A 17,998-nucleotide genomic window follows, 5' to 3' on the forward strand; every position below is an offset into this window, starting at 1 on the left:
TGCCTTTGCCTCTGGTGTCAAATTCAAAAAAATCATCGCCAAGACCAGTGTCTAACTCACCACTTACATTTTTTCCTAGAACTTTTATGGTTTCAGGTCTTACATTCAAGCCTTTAATCTATTTTTTTTATTATTATTTTATTAGAGAGGGGGAGGGGCGGAGGAAAAGAGAATATTAAGCAGGCTCTGCACCCAGTGTGGAGCCTGATGTGACACTCGATCTCATGACCTTGAGATCATAACCTGAGCCAAAAATCAAGAGTTGGATGCTTAGCCCACTGAGCCACGTAGGTGCCCCAAGTTTTTAATCTATTTTGAGCTAGTGTTTGTGTATGGTGTAAGACATTGGTCCAGTTTGATTCTTTTGCATATGGCTGTCCAGTGTTCCCAGCACCATTTATCAAAGAGACTGTTCTTTCTCCATTGTATATTCTTTTTTTTTTTTAAAGATTTATTTATTCATTCAGAGAGAGAGAGAAAGAGAGACAGGCAGAGACACAGGCAGAGGGAGAAGCGGGCTCCATGCAGGGAGCCCAATGTGGGACTCGATCCCAAGCCTCCAAGATCATGCCCTGGGCTGCAGGCAGCGCTAAACCGCTGCTCCACTGGGGCTGCCCTCCATTGTATATTCTTGCTTCTTTGTTATAAATTAATTAGCCATATATGCGTGAATTTATTTCTGGGCTCTCTGTTGTGTTTTATCAACCTGTATACTTGTTTTTGTTTTTTAAGATTTATTTATGTATGTATGTATGTATGTATGTATGTATTTATGATAGAGAGAGAGAGAGAGGCAGAGACACAGGCAGAGGGAGAAGCAGGCTCCATGCCGGGAGCCTGATGCGGGACTCGATCCGGGACTCCAGGATCCTGCCCTGGGCCAAAGGCAGGTGCCAAACCGTTGAGCCACCCAGGAATCCCCTGTATACTTGTTTTTATGCCATTATGATACTGTTTTGATTACTATAGCTTATAATATAGTTTGGAATTAGGGATTTTTTTTTTTTTTTTGAGTTAGGGAATTTGATGCCACTACTTTTGTTCTTCTTTCTCAAGATTGCTTTGGCTATTCAGGATCTTCTTTTTTTAAAATTTTTTTTAATTTTTTTTTTAATTTATTTATGATAGTCACAGAGAGAGAGAGAGAGAGAGAGAGAGAGAGAGAGGCAGAGACACAGGCAGAGGAAGAAGCAGGCTCCATGCACCGGAAGCCCGATGTGGGACTCGATCCCGGGTCTCCAGGATCGCGCCCTGGGCCAAAGGCAGGCGCCAAACCGCTGTGCCACCCAGGGATCCCCAGGATCTTCTTTGATGCCATACAAATTTTACGATTGTTTTACTTCTGTGAAAAATGCCATTGGAATTTTCATAGGGATTGCATTGAATTTTAGATTGTTTTAGATAATATGGATATTTTTACAGTATTCTTCCAATCTATGAGAATTGAATAGCTTTCCAAGAATTTTAAAAATTCATGCAGGGGGACCTGGATGGCTCAGTCAGTTAAGTGTCTGACTCTAGCTCAGATCATGATCTTGGGGTCCTGGATATGAGCCCCACATTGATTTCCATGCTCAGCAGGGAGTCTGGTTCTCTCTCTGCTACTTCCCCACTCATGGGCTCACTCCTTCCTTCCTTCCTTTCATTTTTTTTTTTAAGACTTTATTTATTTATTCATGAGAGGCACAGAGAAAGACAGGCAGAGATATAGGCAGAGAGAGAAGCAGGCTCCATGCAGGTGATGTCGGACTTGATCCTGGGACTCCAGGATCACGCCCTGGGCCAAAGGCAGATGAGCTCAGGCTCAACCACTGAGCCACCCAAACATCCCTCTCTGTTTGTTTTTCAAATAAATAAATAAAATCCTAAAAAATAATAATAAAGTACATGATATTTTTTGAGATTTCCTTTTATTGTACTTTGGTAAATTTTACCTATTTATGCTGCCTTTATAAAAATAGTTGGTATTGGGCTCTCTGTGAGGAGCCTGCTTCTCCCTCTGTCTGTGTTTCTGCCTCTCTCTCAGGAATAAATAAATAAAATATTATAAATTAAAATAAATAAATAAAATAGTTGGGAAGCTCTTTTTTTCTTGATTGAACTGAAACATTTTATTTTCATTTCTTTTTTTTAATTTAAATTCAATTAACCAATTTATAGTAAGTACATCATTAGTTTCAGATGTAGTGTTCAATAATTTATCAGTTGCATGTAACACCCAGTGCTCATCATATCATGTGCCCTCCTTAATGCCCATCACCCAGTTACCCCGTCTTCCCAGTCACCTACCCTTCAGCGACCCTCAGTTTGTTTCCTAGAGTTAAGAGTCTCTCATAGTTTGTCTCCCTCTATGATTACTTCTTATTCAGTTTTCCCTCTCTTCCCCCTAAGGTCCTCTGCCCTGTTCCTTATATTCCACATATGAGTGATACCATATAATTGTCTTTTTCTGATTGACCTATTTTACTCAGCATAATACCCTCTAGTTCCATCCACTTTTATGTAAATGAGTTGAAACATTTTAATAGCATTGGTGCTGTGATTTGATACAGAATTCACTGGTGAAACTTTCTGGGCCTAGTGCTGATGTTTGCTTGCCTTTTCTCTGTCTCTCTTTCACAATTCTCTTCTCCCTACATACCTAAATTGAAATTGTACCATAGTACAAATATGGGTGGGGGCAAATGATATCACTTTCCTTGTCAGAATATGTTAAGAAACTGGAGGCTTTAGGGGTGGTGGAAGGGGAGGAGGGGGGGGGGTGGGGGTGAATGGGTGACGGGCACGGAGGGGGACACTTGACGGGATGAGCACTGGGTGTTATTCTGTATGTTGGTAAATTGAACACCAATAAAAATTAATTTATAAAAAAAAAAAGAAACTGGAGGCTTTAACTTTGTAAGAAATAATCAGAATGTTTATTTTGTTAGGTAATATGAAAAAAAAATTTATGTTGTTGAATCTTTTTTGAGTACTTAACCATAATGTACCTTTTTACAAATGTATTCGTTGTTACAGATGTTCATTTTTACTTGCTGGACCTGTAATTAATCTCTGTTTCTTTATTGTATAGAAATTTACAGCAACAATGTCTACACCAGATAAGAAAGCCTCACAGAAGATTGGTTTTCGATTACGTAACCTACTGAAGCTTCCCAAAGCACATAAATGGTGCATATACGAATGGTTCTACTCAAATATAGATAAGTATGTATCATGGCTTACATCATGGGTATCACTTGAACCAGAAATTTAAGTTTTTCAAACGTTACAAGCTATATTCTTTTCTGTAGGCCTGTTTTGATTCTTCTTTTCCCTTAATTTTTCCTTTTTTTTTTTTTTTAAGCAGCAAGATTTTTTTTTTTTAAAGATTTTATTTATTTATTCATAGAGATGCAGAGAGAGAGAGAGAGAGAGAGAGGCAGAGACACAGGCAGAGGGAGAAGCAGGCTCCACTCAGAGAGCCTGACGTGGGACTCAATCCAGCATCTCCAGGATCATGCCCTGGGCTGCAGGTGGCGCTAAACCGCTGCGCCACCAGGGCTGCCCAATTTCTTTTTTTTTTTTTATTCTTCATTCTTCTTTGACCCATTTCCATTCCTCATAGCTTTCTTTTCCCCTTCCCTGCTTTGGAGAAGTTATACTTTTTTTTTTTGTTATACATTTTTATGAAAGTATAACCTATATTATAATTTACAAAGACTGTGGAATGGAGATACCCTAGAACAAAACTCCTTTATTTGTAATGAACGAGATATGTTTTTTCCTTTTTTTTTTTTTTAAGACTTTTATTTATTTTAGAGATAGGAAGTATGAGCAGGGAGAGGGGCAAAGGGAAAGGGGGAAGCAGACTCTGCTCTAGGCAGGGAGCCTGATGCAGGGCTTGATTCCAGGAGCCTGGGATCATGACCTGAGCTGAAGGCAGACACTTAACCTCCCAGACGCCTCTAGGATAGTCTTTCTATTTCAGACATAACATTTATATACTTTAATTATACGTAAATGTTTAAACAGAACATAGTAAGAGATTTGCGTGAAATCCAATTTTTTTTTTAAGATTTTATTTATTTATTCATGAGAGACAGAGAGAGAGAGAGAGAGAGAGAGAGAGAGAGAGAGGCAGAGACACAGGCAGAGGGAGAAGCAGGCTCCATGCAGGGAGTCTGACGTGGGACTCTACCCTGGGTCTCCAGGATCACACCCTGGGCTGAAGGCGGCGCTAAACCTGCTGGGCCACCGGGGCTGCCCAGATGTTTGTATTTGAACCCAAGACATTCATGTGTCATTGATTGCTGAGACTGGTTCCTGGTTTCCTAAACTCATGAATGAAATTGTTTTATTTTGTGTTTAAAATTTTTAATTAATTAATTAATTTTTAAAATATTTTATTTATTTATTCATGAGAGACACAAAGAAAGAGAGAGGCAGAGACACAGTCGGAGGGAGAAGCAGGCTCCACCCAGGGAGCCCAATGTGGGACTCAATCCCGGGTCTCCAGGATCACGCCCAGGGCCAAAGGCAGCACTAAACTGCTGAGCCACCCGGGCTGCCCTAGAATTTTTAATTTTTTTTAAAGCTTTATTAATTTTATTTGACACATAAAAAAAAACAAGTAGGGGGAGCAGCAGGCAGAAGGAGAGAGAGAAGCAGACTCCTCACTGAGCAGGGAGCCCGATGTGGGGCTCAATCCCAGGACCCCTGGGATCGTGACCTGAGCAAAGGCAGATGCTTCACCAAGCCACCCAGATGCCCCAAAATTGTAAATTTATTTTATTATTATTATTTTTTAAGGTTCTATTTCTTTATTTGACAGAGAGAAAGCACAGCAGGGGGAGCAGCAGAGGAAGAGGGAGAGAGAAGCAGGCTCTCTGCTGAGCAGGGAGCCCGATGTGGGGTTTGATCCCAATCCTGAGACCATGACCTGAGCTAAAGGCAGATGCTTAACCAACTGAACCACCCAGGCACCCTTAATTTCTTTTTTTTTTTAAGATTTTATTTATTTATTCATGAGAGAGACAGAGAGAGGCAGAGACACAGAGGGAGAAGCAGGCTCCATGCAGGAAACCTGACGTGGGACTTGATCCTGGGTCTCCAGGACCACACCCTGGGCTAAAGGCAGCACTAAACTGCTGAGCCACCCGGGCTGCCCCCTAATTTCTTTTTATTTTATTTTATTATTATTATTTTTTAAGATTTTATTTATTCATGAGAGACACACGGAGAGAGAGGCAGAGACATAGGCAGAGGGAGAAACAGGCTCCATGCAAGGAGCCCGATGTGGGATTCGATCCCAGGACTCCAGGATTATGCCCTGGGCCGAAGGCAGGCACTAAACTGCTGAGCCACCCAGGGATCCCCCTAATTTCTTTTTAAAAGACCTTATTAAAGTCTAATCTCTGTATCCAACGTGAGGCTCAGATTTACAGTCCCAAAATCAAGAGTCACGTGCTCTATGGACTGACCCAGCCACGCACCCCTGAAATTGTTTTATTTTCATCCACTGATTTTTCCGTAGTTTATGAGGCTTTCAGGGTATCTTGGTGTGATCTGAGTTCTGGAATTCCTAAGAACTGATATAACCCTCTAGAGTCCTCTGATTTTCTAAAATTTACTTACTCTCAAAGAGGACTCCTTGCTGTTGGTATTACCTTTGGGACAAAGATACTTTGTAGCTAACATTGTTCATCTTCACTGGATGTAATGACAGTGCCAAGATATACTAGGATATACTCATATGTGAGATTTAGCAAAAATCAGAGTCTCCTGGAATCTCCAGCACAGACATTTCTTGAGTAAATTGTACACATTAATTGTTTCACAAATGCCACTTTTAGTTTTAACAGTTTAAAGTTGTGCCAATTTTGTATATGTCCTGGGTAGAAGTGAAAGGTGCATTTGGGGATTAGTATAATGTTGAAAATTGGAAAGCATATTTTGAATTTATGCCTCTGAAATAATTGTGATTAACCACTAAATTACCATTTCTGTCTTACAGACCACTCTTTGAAGGTGATAATGACTTCTGTGTATGTCTGAAGGAATCTTTTCCTAATTTAAAAACAAGAAAGCTAACAAGAGTAGAATGGGGAAAAATCAGGCGACTTATGGGAAAACCACGGAGGTAAAAATATTTTTATTTAAAATAAACCAGTAAGTTAGTTGGTAGTATAATTACCACATTGATTCCTTTTCATCTTTGCAAAGACTAGTCCTGAAACATAACTTTTCAGAATCATTATATTTTAAATATATCCTGATAACTAGCTTTAATATAGGTGCTTTTTATATCTATGCATCTTAAAATTATTTTTTTTTATAATTTTTTAATTTTTTAATTTATTTATGATAGGCACACAGTGAGAGAGAGAGAGAGGCAGAGACACAGGCAGAGGGTGAAACAGGCTCCATGCACCGGGAGCCCGACGTGGGATTCGATCCCGGGTCTCCAGGATCGCGCCCTAGGCCAAAGGCAGGCGCTAAACCGCTGCGCCACCCAGGGATCCCGCATCTTAAAATTAAATACAGTTCCATTTTTGTTCAAATTATAGGATTCGAACATAATTTTCTTACATTCTCTATGCCCCACTATGTTCCAAAAAATATTTAAGAATATACTAGAAAATATATTTGATCCTTTAACACTGTGGAGGTTAGGGATGCCGACCCTGCACAGTCAAATCTTCATATAACTTTTGACTCCCCCCCCCAAAACCTAACTACTAGTAGTTTACTATTGACTGGAAATCTTACTGATAATATAAACAGTCAATAACACATATATATTACTGTGTTCTTACAATAAAATAAGCTGGAGAAAAGAAAATGGTATTAAGAAAATCATAAGAATGGAAGATACATTTATAGTACCATACTATATTAAAAAAAAATCCATGCATAAGTGGACCTGAGTGGTCACATCCTTGTTTTTTAGGAGTCCACTATATTTAATGAAGCTCTTGGGGTATACTAATACATTGTTATCTTTTTAGAAACCATCTATCACTGCAAAAGCCTTCTTACATATTTTACTTTATATAAAAACAAGATAAGGGGGTAGGGTGAGATGGGTGAAGGGGATCAAAAGATAGAACCTTGCATTTATGAGTCATGGAATGGAATGTATAGTGGATGACTATAGTTAATAGTATTGTAAAGCTTTTTTTAAAAAAATATTTTATTTATTTATTAGACTGTGAGAGAGCATGAGTGAAGGGTGGGGAGAGGGAGAAGCAGGCTCCCCACTGAACAGGGAGTCTGATGTGGGGCTTGATCCCAGGACCCCGAGATCATGACCTGAGCCAAAGGCAGATGCTTAACTGACTGAGCCACCCAAGTGGCTGTAAAGCATATTTTAAAGTTGCTGATGGTAGATCTTAAAAGTTCTGATCACAAGAAAAAAAAAATTGTAACTATATATGGTGACAGATGTTAACTAGACTTAGTGTGGTGATCATTTCACAATATATACAAATATTGAATCATTCTGTTGTACACCTGAAGGTTACATAGTGTCTTATATATCTATTATACCTCAATAAAACAAAAACGCATTCTATCTAAAAACAAAAACAGAAAAACCCCAGAAAGAAAAATCAAGTGAATCTCTCCAATATGTTATTTTCTGAAAATTACTTTTCATGTGAAATAACTTTTCCCTTTGTAGTGTTATCTTGCTTTCTAACACAGCCACCCAGATATCCCTGGCTTCTTTGGTTTCTTAAAAGGGTTAAACATACACTGACCATACGACCCTGCCATTCCACTCTTAGGTATTTAGTTAAGAGAAATGAAAGCCTATATTTATACAAAAACCTATACACAGGGACACCTGGGTGGCTCAGCAGCTAAGTGTGTGTCTGTCTTCGGCTCAGGCGTGATCCTGGAGTCCCGGAATCAAGTCCCACATCAGGTTCCCTGCATGGAGTCTGCTTTTCCTTCTGCCTATGTGTCTGCCTCTCTCTCTCTCTCTCTCTCTCTCGTGAACAAATAAATAAAATCTTAAAAAAAAAAACCTATACACAAATGTTCATATCAACTTTGTTGTAATAACGCCAAACTAAAAATAATACAAATGTCCACCAGTAGGTGAATGGATAAACAAACGGTGGCCATTCATAGAAATGGATACTGTTCTCCAATAAAAAGAATGAACCATTGGTACATGTAACAACACAGGTTAATCTTGGAATAATTCTGCTGAGTGAAAGAAGCCTGACAAAAGAGTTCATTCTACATGATTTCATTTGTATAAGATTTTACTTTATTTATTTATTTATTTATTTATTTATTTATTTATTTATTTATTTATTTATGTTTTTTGTATAAGATTTTAAAACGTAGAAACTATAATGACAGCACTTCAGCAATTGCTTGAGAAGTAGGGGTACAGAAATGGGAGGGATGCGAAGGAGGGATAATAAAATGCCACAAGGAAACTTTGTGGAGTGATGTCTTCAAATGTTCATTATCTTGTCTGTGATGATTGTTTTATGGATATATATTTTGTGACACGGAAGCTATATTTAAGTTACTTTGATTCATCCCAGTATTTGAAAATAGAAGTAAAACAGTCCCTAAAGATAAGAGTAAATTCGGTATTTATAGCTTCAAGGCAGGAAGTATGATTAAACATTTACACAGTGGTAAGCCTCATCTTTAGTTCTATATTGGTGGGCTCATGGGGTCACAGGGAAAATATCATGTTCTTCTGAATAGAATATTGTAATTGAACATTGTCCCAGAGGGAGTCCTGTGATCCAGATGCAGTGTTGTCAGAGGATTGGTGGGCAAATCCTCATGCTTTGTAGGAAAGGATGATGTAGACTTGCTTATAAATCTTTAAGTCTTGCAAAGTCCTCTATTTTTAAAAAGATATAATTTACTTTAGAGATTATTATTTCTAAGAACTCATTTTTAAATACAATTACTTGAAAGAAAGAGGAAAAGAAGTAACAGTGAGATGGATGGTTTGATTTCAAGTTTTGGGTTTTTGTTTATTTGTTTTAAGATTTATTCACTTTAGAGAGGGAGAGAGCGAGTGAGCGCAGAGTGGGTAAAGGGAGTGGGAGAGTAAAACTTTTGCAGACTCTCCCTGAGCTCAGAGCCCAACCTGGGGCTCAGTCTCATGACTCTGGGATCATGACCTGAGCTGAACCCAGGAGTCAGATCTCAACCGACTGTGCCACCCACGGACCCCCTGATTGCAAGTTTTGTATAGGATAGTTATCAGTTTATATGATTTTTATAATTTATTCTAGATGTTCTTCTGCATTTTTTGAGGAAGAGAGATCAGCATTAAAACAGAAACGACAGAAAATAAGGCTCTTGCAACAAAGGAAAGTTGCAGATGTTTCCCAGTTCAAAGATCTCCCAGATGAAATTCCTTTGCCTCTGGTTATCGGGACCAAAGTTACAGGTAAGTGAAGATAAGCTCTTTACCATTTTGCTTTATAATTTTAACCTAGATAACCACTAGACCAATGGCTTTTAAATTTAAAAAGCATAAACTATAGTTCTATAGGAGTATATTATAGAAGTTATTATTTTATCATCTGTGATGTCTGGTTTTTTGGTGTTTTTTTTTTTCTTTTTTAAGATTTATTTTTTATTTATTCACGAGAGACACAGGGAAGCAGAGACCTAGGCAGAGAGAGAAGCAGGCTCCCTATGGGGAGCCCAATGCGGGACTTGATCCCAGGACTCCTGAATCGTGGTCCTCAGCTGAAGGCAGATGCTCAACTGCTGAGCCACCTGTAATGCCTCAACTGCTGTAATGTCTATTTTTTAAACTACTTGGGAAAAAGTACAATTTATGTAATACAAGAAATAACAAAGGAGTTAAGTGAGTAGATAAATTAGTAATTATACTGAAAGGGCCCCCTAAAGCTCTCTAAAAGCAATATTTTAATGTTTTTATTTGATCTAGAGCAGGGGTCAGCAAAATATGGCCCATGGCCCAAATCTAGTTTGCTACATATTTATCTATGGTCTGTCAGATAAGAATGGACCTCATTAAGGAAGAAAGATGCTCTCAATTTAGTTCATAACTGAAAAAGACTTAACAATAAGAGCAAGCAGGCAGGGCCAAAAAAATTTGCCAGTAATTTTTTGTCTACCAGAAAAAGTTCAACATATTGTCTAACATACAATACAAAATGACTGAACCTATGAAGAAACATGAACACAACTTCTATAGTCGAGAAAAAGCCATCAGTAGAATTAGTTGCTGAGATGGCTCAGATATTGGAATTAGCAGTGGCTTCAAAATGTTTGTTATAAAACATGTTCAAGAACTTAAATGTAAATGAAATCATAATGAATGGGGATATCTCAGTATATAGAGGAATTATTTAGATGTAACAAATTTAGAAGTGAAAAGTGCAGTATCTGAAAAGAAATTCTCAGTGGGCTTAAAAACAGATTGGAAACAGCAAAGCAAGGGTCATTGAATCTGAGAATATATCCATAGAAATTATCCCACTGTGAGAACAGGGTGAAAAAACTGGAGAAAACTGTAGTAGAGCCTCAGAGACCTCTGGGACAATTATTAAGCAATGTAACAGATGTTTAATTAGAGTCCCTAAAAGGAAAGGAGAGACACAGTGGCCGCGGGGAGCGGGGGGAGACAAAGGATAAAATGTTCCCACATTTTTTTTTTCCTTTGCCACATTTGTTTTTAAAAAGGTACAGATCCAAAATACTCTGAACCCAAGCCAGATAACCCACATGTATGCAAAGCCCATAATTAGATACCATACAGAAAAAGTACAGAGAAAATCTGGAAAGCGGTCATAGAAAAACAACATACTACATAAGAGGAACACTGATATGAATAGCAGCTGACTTTACATAAAAAAATATGCCAAAAAAAAAAAAAAGCCAGAAGTAATGCCAAAGATATTTTTCAGATTGAAGGGAAATGATGGAACCGCAAATCTACAGAAAGAAGAAAACACCAGAAAATGGCAAATATGTGTAAAATAGAACAATCATGTTGTAAGCTTCTTGAATTTTTTATAAGACCATACAATGTTGACTATGAGTAGAGTGTAATAAGTAAAGATTGGGTATTCTAATCTGTAGAGTATTGAGGTTCAGAACCTTCAAGGTGCATCAGAATTACCTAGAGGGCTAGATGAAACAGATTGCAGACCCCACCCCCTTCTGAGTTTCTGATGCAGAAGATCAGGCGTAGGGCCTGAGAATTTTCATTTTTTAACAAGATTCCAAGTGATGTTGATGCTGTTGGTGTGGGGTTATCCTTTGAGAACTAGTAGAAGGACCTACTTTTTTTTTAAAACGAGAGGGAGTAAAGGTATCTTTAGCAGGCTCCACACCCAGTGCAGAGCTGGATATGGAGGTCAATCTCACAAAAGATTGAGTCACAATCAAGACTCAGACACTTAATCAACTGAGCCAGCCAGGCGCCCCAGGAGCTACTTTTTAAAAAATGCTAAGAGGCATACTTAAAAAAGCCAATAGAGAAGTTAATTTTGAAATTCTAACAGTTAAAACATGATGAGAAAGAAAGGACAGGGAAACAAAAAAACACATGGAGTAAATAGAAAATAAATAGCAAGATGGTAGACTCAAGTCTGGTCCTATTTTCATTATATTAAATGTCAATGAACTAAGCACTATACTGAAAAAGTAGAGATTATCAGACTGAATAAAAAAAAAGAAGTGCCCAACAATATGCTATCTTTAAGAATTGTACTTAAAATATATAATCACAGATCTTTCTTTTTTCTTTTCTTTTTTCTTTTCTTTTCTTTTTTCTTTTCTTTTCTTTTCTTTTTTTAAATTCATGAGAGAGAAAGAGAGGCAGAGAACACAGGCAGAGGGAGAAGCAGGCTCCATGCAGGGAGCCCGACATGGGACTTGATCCCCAGACTCCAGGATCATGCCCTGGGCCAAAGGCAGGCGCTCAACCGCTGAGCCACCCAGGTGTCCCGAATCACAGATATATTAAACAAAAGTGTGAAGGGAGTCCTGAGAAGCTCAGTGGATTAGTGTCTGCCTTTGGCTCAGGGCATGATCCCAGTCCTGGGATCGAGTCCTGCATCTGGCTCCCTGTGAGGGGCCTTTGCCTGTGTCATTGCCTCTCTCTGTGTATCTCTCATGAATAAATAAATAAAATCTTTAAAGAAAAAAAAAGTGTGAAAAGGATGTGGCATGCAGATACCACAGACTGTTGAGGTGGCTATATTGACATTAGACAAAGTAGAGTTCAAAACAAGGAGTATTACCAGAGAGAGAGAGGAATATTTGATAATGATAAAAACGGTCATTTCAGCAGAAAAATGCAACAATCCTAATTACATTCATTAGTAAGTCCCTAATAGCAGAACTTTAAAATACTTAAAGCAAAAACTGAGACAGCTAAGGAAGCTATATACAGAAGATCATATGGTAAATTTTAACACCTCTCTCCCAGGAACTGAGAAGAGGGAAAGAAATCAGTACAAACATACAGAATCTGAAAAACACTGTCAATTATGTCAGTTGATATATATTTTTAAAGATTTTATTTATTTGAGGGCAGCCCCGGTGGTGCAGCGGTTTGGCGCCGCCTGCAGCCTGGGGTGTGATCCTGGAGACCTGGGATCAAGTCCCACGTCAGGCTTCCTGCATGGAGCCTGCTTCTCTCTCCGCCTGTGTCTCTCGTTCTCTCTGAATGAATGAATGAATAAAATCTTAAAAAAAAAAAAGATTTTATTTATTTGAGAGAGAAAGCAGAAGCTGGGAGGAGGGGCAGGGGAAGAGGGAGAAGCAGACTCCCTCCTGAGCAGGAAGCCCAATGTGGGGCTCGATCCCAAGACCTTGAGATCATGACCTGAGCCAAAGGCAGATGCTTCATGGGCTGAGCAACCCAGACCCCTCCTAAATAAATATTTAAAAAAATATATATCTGTTCTGGGGTACTTGGCTGGCTCAGTTGGAAGAGCATATGACTCTTGGTCATCGATTTGAGCCCCCATATTGGGGGTAGAATTTAACGTCAAAAAAAAGAATTAATAGGGCAGCCTGGGTGACTCAGCAGTTTAGCGCTGCCTTTGGCCAAGGGCCTGATTCTGGAGACCCGGAATCGAGTGGGACTCGAGTCCCAATCAAGTCCCTCCCTGCATGGAGCCTGTTTCTCCCTCTGCCTGTGTCTCTGCCTCTGTGAGTGTGTGTCTCATGAATAAATAAATAAAATCTTTAAAAAAAAAAAAGAATAAATTTTTTTTTAAAAAGTCAGTTCTGCCAAGATTGATATGCTGAGGCAGACAGTCCAAATCACAGTGGACATTTTCTTTTTTTCTAATGAAATTGATATGCTTATTCTAATATTTCTATGAAAGTGGGAAGGATAATCTAACTCAGAAGTAGATCCTCACATATGTGCAGTTGACTTCCCAAAGGTATCAAGTATTTCAGTGGAAAGGGACGGCATTCCAGTAATGCTGGAGTAATTAGATATCCATATGAACCTTGGCATTTCCTCACACCATGCAAAAAAACTTTACCTAGGATGGACCAAAGGGCAGGGACCTGAGTGGTTCAGTCAGTCGAGCATTTGCCTTCATTGCAGGTCATGATCTCAGGTTCTTGGGATGGAGCCCCGCATCAGGCTCCCCGCTCAGCGGAGAGTCTGCTTCTCCCTCTGCCCCTCCCCTCTGCTTGTTTTCTCTCTCTTTCTGTCTCTGTCTCTCTCTCTCAAATAAATTAAGTCTTTAAAAAAAAAAAGACCAAAGGGCTAAACATAAAAGCTAAGATTATAAAGCTTCTATAAGTAAATACAGGAAAATATCCTTGGGATTTGTAAATAGGCAGAAATTTCTTGGATCTGACAAAGAAGATAACAAAAGATGTTTTTTAGGTTTAATTTTAAAACTTGCTCTTTAAAAGCACCATTAAGAAAATAAATAGGCAGGCCACATATTGAGAATAAATATTTCCAAAATATATATTTGAAAAAAGACCTGTATCTAGAAAATATAAAGAACTCTAAGTTAGTAATAGAAAGGCAATCTGGTTCAAATAACTAGACAAAACACTTGAATGGACACTTATGAAAGGAAAATATATGAATGGCCAATAAGCATATAAAAAAGTATTCAACATCATCAGTCATTAAGAGAATGCAAATTAAAAGCATAATGAAGTACTCACACCAGAATGGCTAATGTTGAAACAACCAGTGCCACCAAGTGTTGTTAAAAATGTGGAGCTACCATAGTTCCTGGGCTTTTTTGGTGGTATTGTGAAATGGTCCACCACTTTGTAGAAAAGTGTTGTAGTGTTTTACAAAATTAATTCTATGCCTGCCCTGTGATCGAGTTGTTGTCTTCCAAGGTATTAAATTAAGAGAAGTGAAAACAGCTGTCCACAGAAAGCTAGCTATGTCATAGAATGTTCATAGCATCTTTGTTTAGGGATCCCTGGGTGGCGCAGCGGTTTGGCGCCTGCCTTTGGCCCAGGGCGCGATCCTGGAGACCCGGGATCGAATCCCACGTCGGGCTCCCGGTGCATGGAGCCTGCTTCTCCCTCTGCCTGTGTCTCTGCCTGCCTCTCTCTCTGTATGACTACCGTAAATAAAAAATAAAAAAAAAAAAAAAAAAAAAAAACATAGCATCTTTGTTCACCATTTTAAAGCCAAAACCTGGAAATAATGGGAAAATGGATAGACATGGTATTTTCTTATGATGGAATACAAATTGGCAATTAAGAGAAACTAGCTACTGACATATAGATTAATTTTTCCTAGCAAAAGAAGCTGAAAACTATAGAATGCATTAGGGTTTCATTTCTATGAAGTTGTAGAACAAGCAAAATTCATGGCAGAAAAATAACAGAAAAGTGATTACTGCTGAAAAAGGTGTTGACTAGGAAGGAGGAACTTTCCAGAGTGATAGGAATATTCTGTGACTTGATAAAGGTTTCTTTTACATGGATATTTGTCATAATTTATAAAATTATACACTTACTTTTTTTAAAGATTTTATTTATTTATTCATGAGAGACAGAGAGAGAGAGAGAAGCAGAGACATGGCAGAGGTAGAAACAGGCTCCATGCAAGAAGCCTGATGTGGGACTGAGCAACTCAGGCACCCCAACATGACTGTTAAGGGTTGTGTCGGAATTTTGATTTTAGTTCCAGTCATGATCTCATAGTTGTGAGATTGAGCCCCACGTTAGGCTCCGTGTTCAGTGCAGAGTCCGCTTGAGATTCTCTTTCCCTTTCCCTCTGCCCCTCCTGTTTGTCTGTGCATGCTCTCTCTTTCTCTCTCTAAAATAAATTAATAAATCTTAAGAAAGAAATGACTGTTAGGGCAAAAGCTATATTAGAGACAAAGAAGTTTAAACCAAAATTTTTTAAGTTTTTGAACCAGTTAGTTTTGAATAGAAGTTAGTCATACCTTGAACCGATAGATACTGCTTTAATAATTGGGGAACCTGACTTGTTTGACCTTCAGGCAGAGATCTGTGGAAGAGGGGCACAAATGTCATCTGCAGATAATTTATTTAAAATGTGGCAATATCTTTTTTTCTTGATTTATGAAAGTAATATATACTCAAAATCCCCAGTAGCTCCCTTCACCCCCCGCCCCCAGCTTTATATTTCCTCCTCTAAAGTTTGGTGTATTTAGGCCTAGAATACATGGACTAATTACCATACATGCCACAATACTGTACACACTACAATACTGTACACGCCACAGTACCATACAGGCCACAAATAAGCTTGTACTCCCTCCCAGTTTTCCCTTGAGTTAGTTGCTTTATATTCAAATTCCTACATTTTTCATTTTACAAGTATTCTCTCAGGTTATTTTATATACTCAAGTGTTTTTGGAGAAGACTCACTGATTTCTAACAATTTTGTTGTGGTTTGAGCATGCACTTTGTATGACTTCAATTCTCTTGAAGTTATTGAGACTTGTTTGGCCAGCAGATAGTCTGTCGTACAGAATGTCCCATGTGTGTTCCAGAGGACTGTTGTGATGCTGGGTCACACATTCATATGTGTTAGTTAGATCAAAATGGTTGAGAGTGTTGTTCATGTCTTCTATATATTTACTGATTTTTCTGTCTCATATCAACTACTGAGAAAAATATTAAATCTATTTTGTTTTTACATTCTGGCAGTTTTTGCTTTGTGTATTTTGGTGCTCTATTAAGGTATACATGTATTTTTTTATTTGTCATATTTTCCTGATACATTGACTCTTTCATCATTATGAAATGTCCCTTTTTGTTTCTAGTAATATTCCTTATTTTTAATTTTTGTCTATTATTAGTATAGCCATTCTGCTATTCCTACAGTGAGTGCTACCTTGGTGTATCTTCTTCTATCTTTTTGCTTTCAGCTTCTTTGTGTCTGAATCTAAACATGACTCAGGCATTTAGAAATATATAGATAGCATATAGTTAAGTCTTGTTTTTTTTTAATATTTTATTTATTTATTCATGAGAGACACAGAGAGAAAGAGAGGCAGAGACTCAGGCAGAGGGAGAAGCAGGCTTCATGCAGCGAGCCCGACATGGGACTTGATCCCGGGTCTCCAGGATCACGCCCTGGACTGAAGGCAGCGCTAAACCGCTGAGCCACCCAGTCTGCCCTTGTTTTTTTGTTTTTTTTGTTTTTTTTTTTTTTAAGAAAACGGAAGCCTGCTTTTATTAATGCACACATTGACGGACTTGCGATTGGAAGGGGCGGTGACGTTAACATGACACTGGTGGTTAACGCAACGGAAACAGGACAGGAGATGGCTTTGCAGAGACATGATGCCTTCATAAGTTAGGGAAACGGACTGCTAGCTGGCTGCCCTTTCATTTCATGTTCTTCACAAACTCCTCTCCCTTTTTGATGGAGGCCTTCAGCTCGGGGATGGCTTCTGCTATCATCTTCTCTTCAAAAGGGGAGATCTTGCCAATGCCTAGATTCTTCTCGATGCCCTTTTTCCCCAGCAGTAATGGTGTGGAGAAATAGGCACAGTCTGCTTCCTGGGATTTAACAAAGGAACGTTCGACAGCTCCTTCCTTCCCATTCATTGCATCCACAAGGGAGAAGACAAACCGAGCTCCAACGTATGCCATGGACAGGGTGGCAGAGCCTGCTCCAGCTTTGGCCTTCACCACCTCCGTGCCGGCCTCCTGAATCCGCCCAGTGATGGCTGTCAGCTGGTCCTGGGGAAGGTCCACCTTGGGAGTGCACTGAGAGATCAGGGGGATGATGGTCTTCCCAGCATGACCGCCAATGACAGGAACATTGACTCGCGCGGGATCCAAACCCTTTAGTTCTGCAATGAAAGTGTTGGCCCTGACAATGTCCAGGGTCGTCACCCCGAAGATTTTATTGGGGTCGTAAGCTCCGTGTTTCTTGAAAACCTCCGTTGCAATTGGGATGGTGGAGTTGACCGGATTTGAAATGACGCAGATCATGGCCTCAGGGCAATGCTGGGCGCAGGTAGCAGTCAGGGTGGCCACAATTGAGGCATTGGTGTTGAACAGGTCATCCCGTGTCATGCCTGGTTTTCTTGGGACTCCGGCTGGAATAACCACCACATCGCAGCCTTTGAGGCAATCCGGCAGCTGCTCAGGTCCGAGGTAGCCTTTCACGGTTGCTCTGGTCTCGATGTGGCTCAGATCTGCGGCCACTCCGGGTGTATGAGCAATATCGTAGAGGGTCAGGCGGCTCACTAAGGGGCTGTTCTTGAGAAGCAGCGCAAGGGGCTGCCCAATTCCTCTGGAAGCCCCAAGCACAGCTACTTTAGCATTGTTCTGGGCCGAGGTGCTGAAGCTGCGGCGGAGAGCGGTGCCGGCAGGGTGGGCGAGGGCGGAGAGCATGGTTGGTTGGAGCGGGCAGGGAGCCGAAGAGCAGGCGCAGGAGCCGGCCGCTGGCAGGTGACACCAGCGACCTCCACACTCTGTTTGCTTTTTTTTTAATTTTTTTTTAAATTTTTATTTATTTATGATAGTCACACACACAGAGAGAGAGAGGCAGAGACACAGG

The 17,998-nt window shown here is 39.5% G+C and overlaps 2 protein-coding genes across 4 annotated transcripts in view; one reads left to right on the forward strand and one right to left on the reverse strand.

Annotated features, from left to right (window-relative positions):
* Positions 1–17,998, forward strand: part of LIN9 (lin-9 DREAM MuvB core complex component) — an 81,363-nt gene that overhangs the window by 21,652 nt on the left and 41,713 nt on the right. For all 3 annotated transcript variants that reach the window (XM_055324491.1, XM_055324492.1, XM_055324493.1), the window contains 3 exons: positions 3,074–3,207; positions 5,996–6,121; positions 9,258–9,415. In XM_055324491.1, coding sequence (XP_055180466.1) covers positions 3,074–3,207; positions 5,996–6,121; positions 9,258–9,415 — 418 coding nt within the window. The remainder of the gene's footprint in view (positions 1–3,073; positions 3,208–5,995; positions 6,122–9,257; positions 9,416–17,998) is intronic.
* On the reverse strand, positions 16,775–17,835 carry LOC129509088 (malate dehydrogenase, mitochondrial-like). The gene has a single exon (XM_055324494.1). It carries the CDS (start codon positions 17,830–17,832, stop codon positions 16,816–16,818), a length of 1,017 nt encoding a protein of 338 aa, XP_055180469.1. The 5' UTR covers positions 17,833–17,835; the 3' UTR covers positions 16,775–16,815.

This window comes from Nyctereutes procyonoides, unplaced genomic scaffold (genome assembly GCF_905146905.1).
Source record: "Nyctereutes procyonoides isolate TBG_1078 unplaced genomic scaffold, NYPRO_anot_genome, whole genome shotgun sequence".
NCBI classification, from domain to species: domain Eukaryota; kingdom Metazoa; phylum Chordata; class Mammalia; order Carnivora; family Canidae; genus Nyctereutes; species Nyctereutes procyonoides.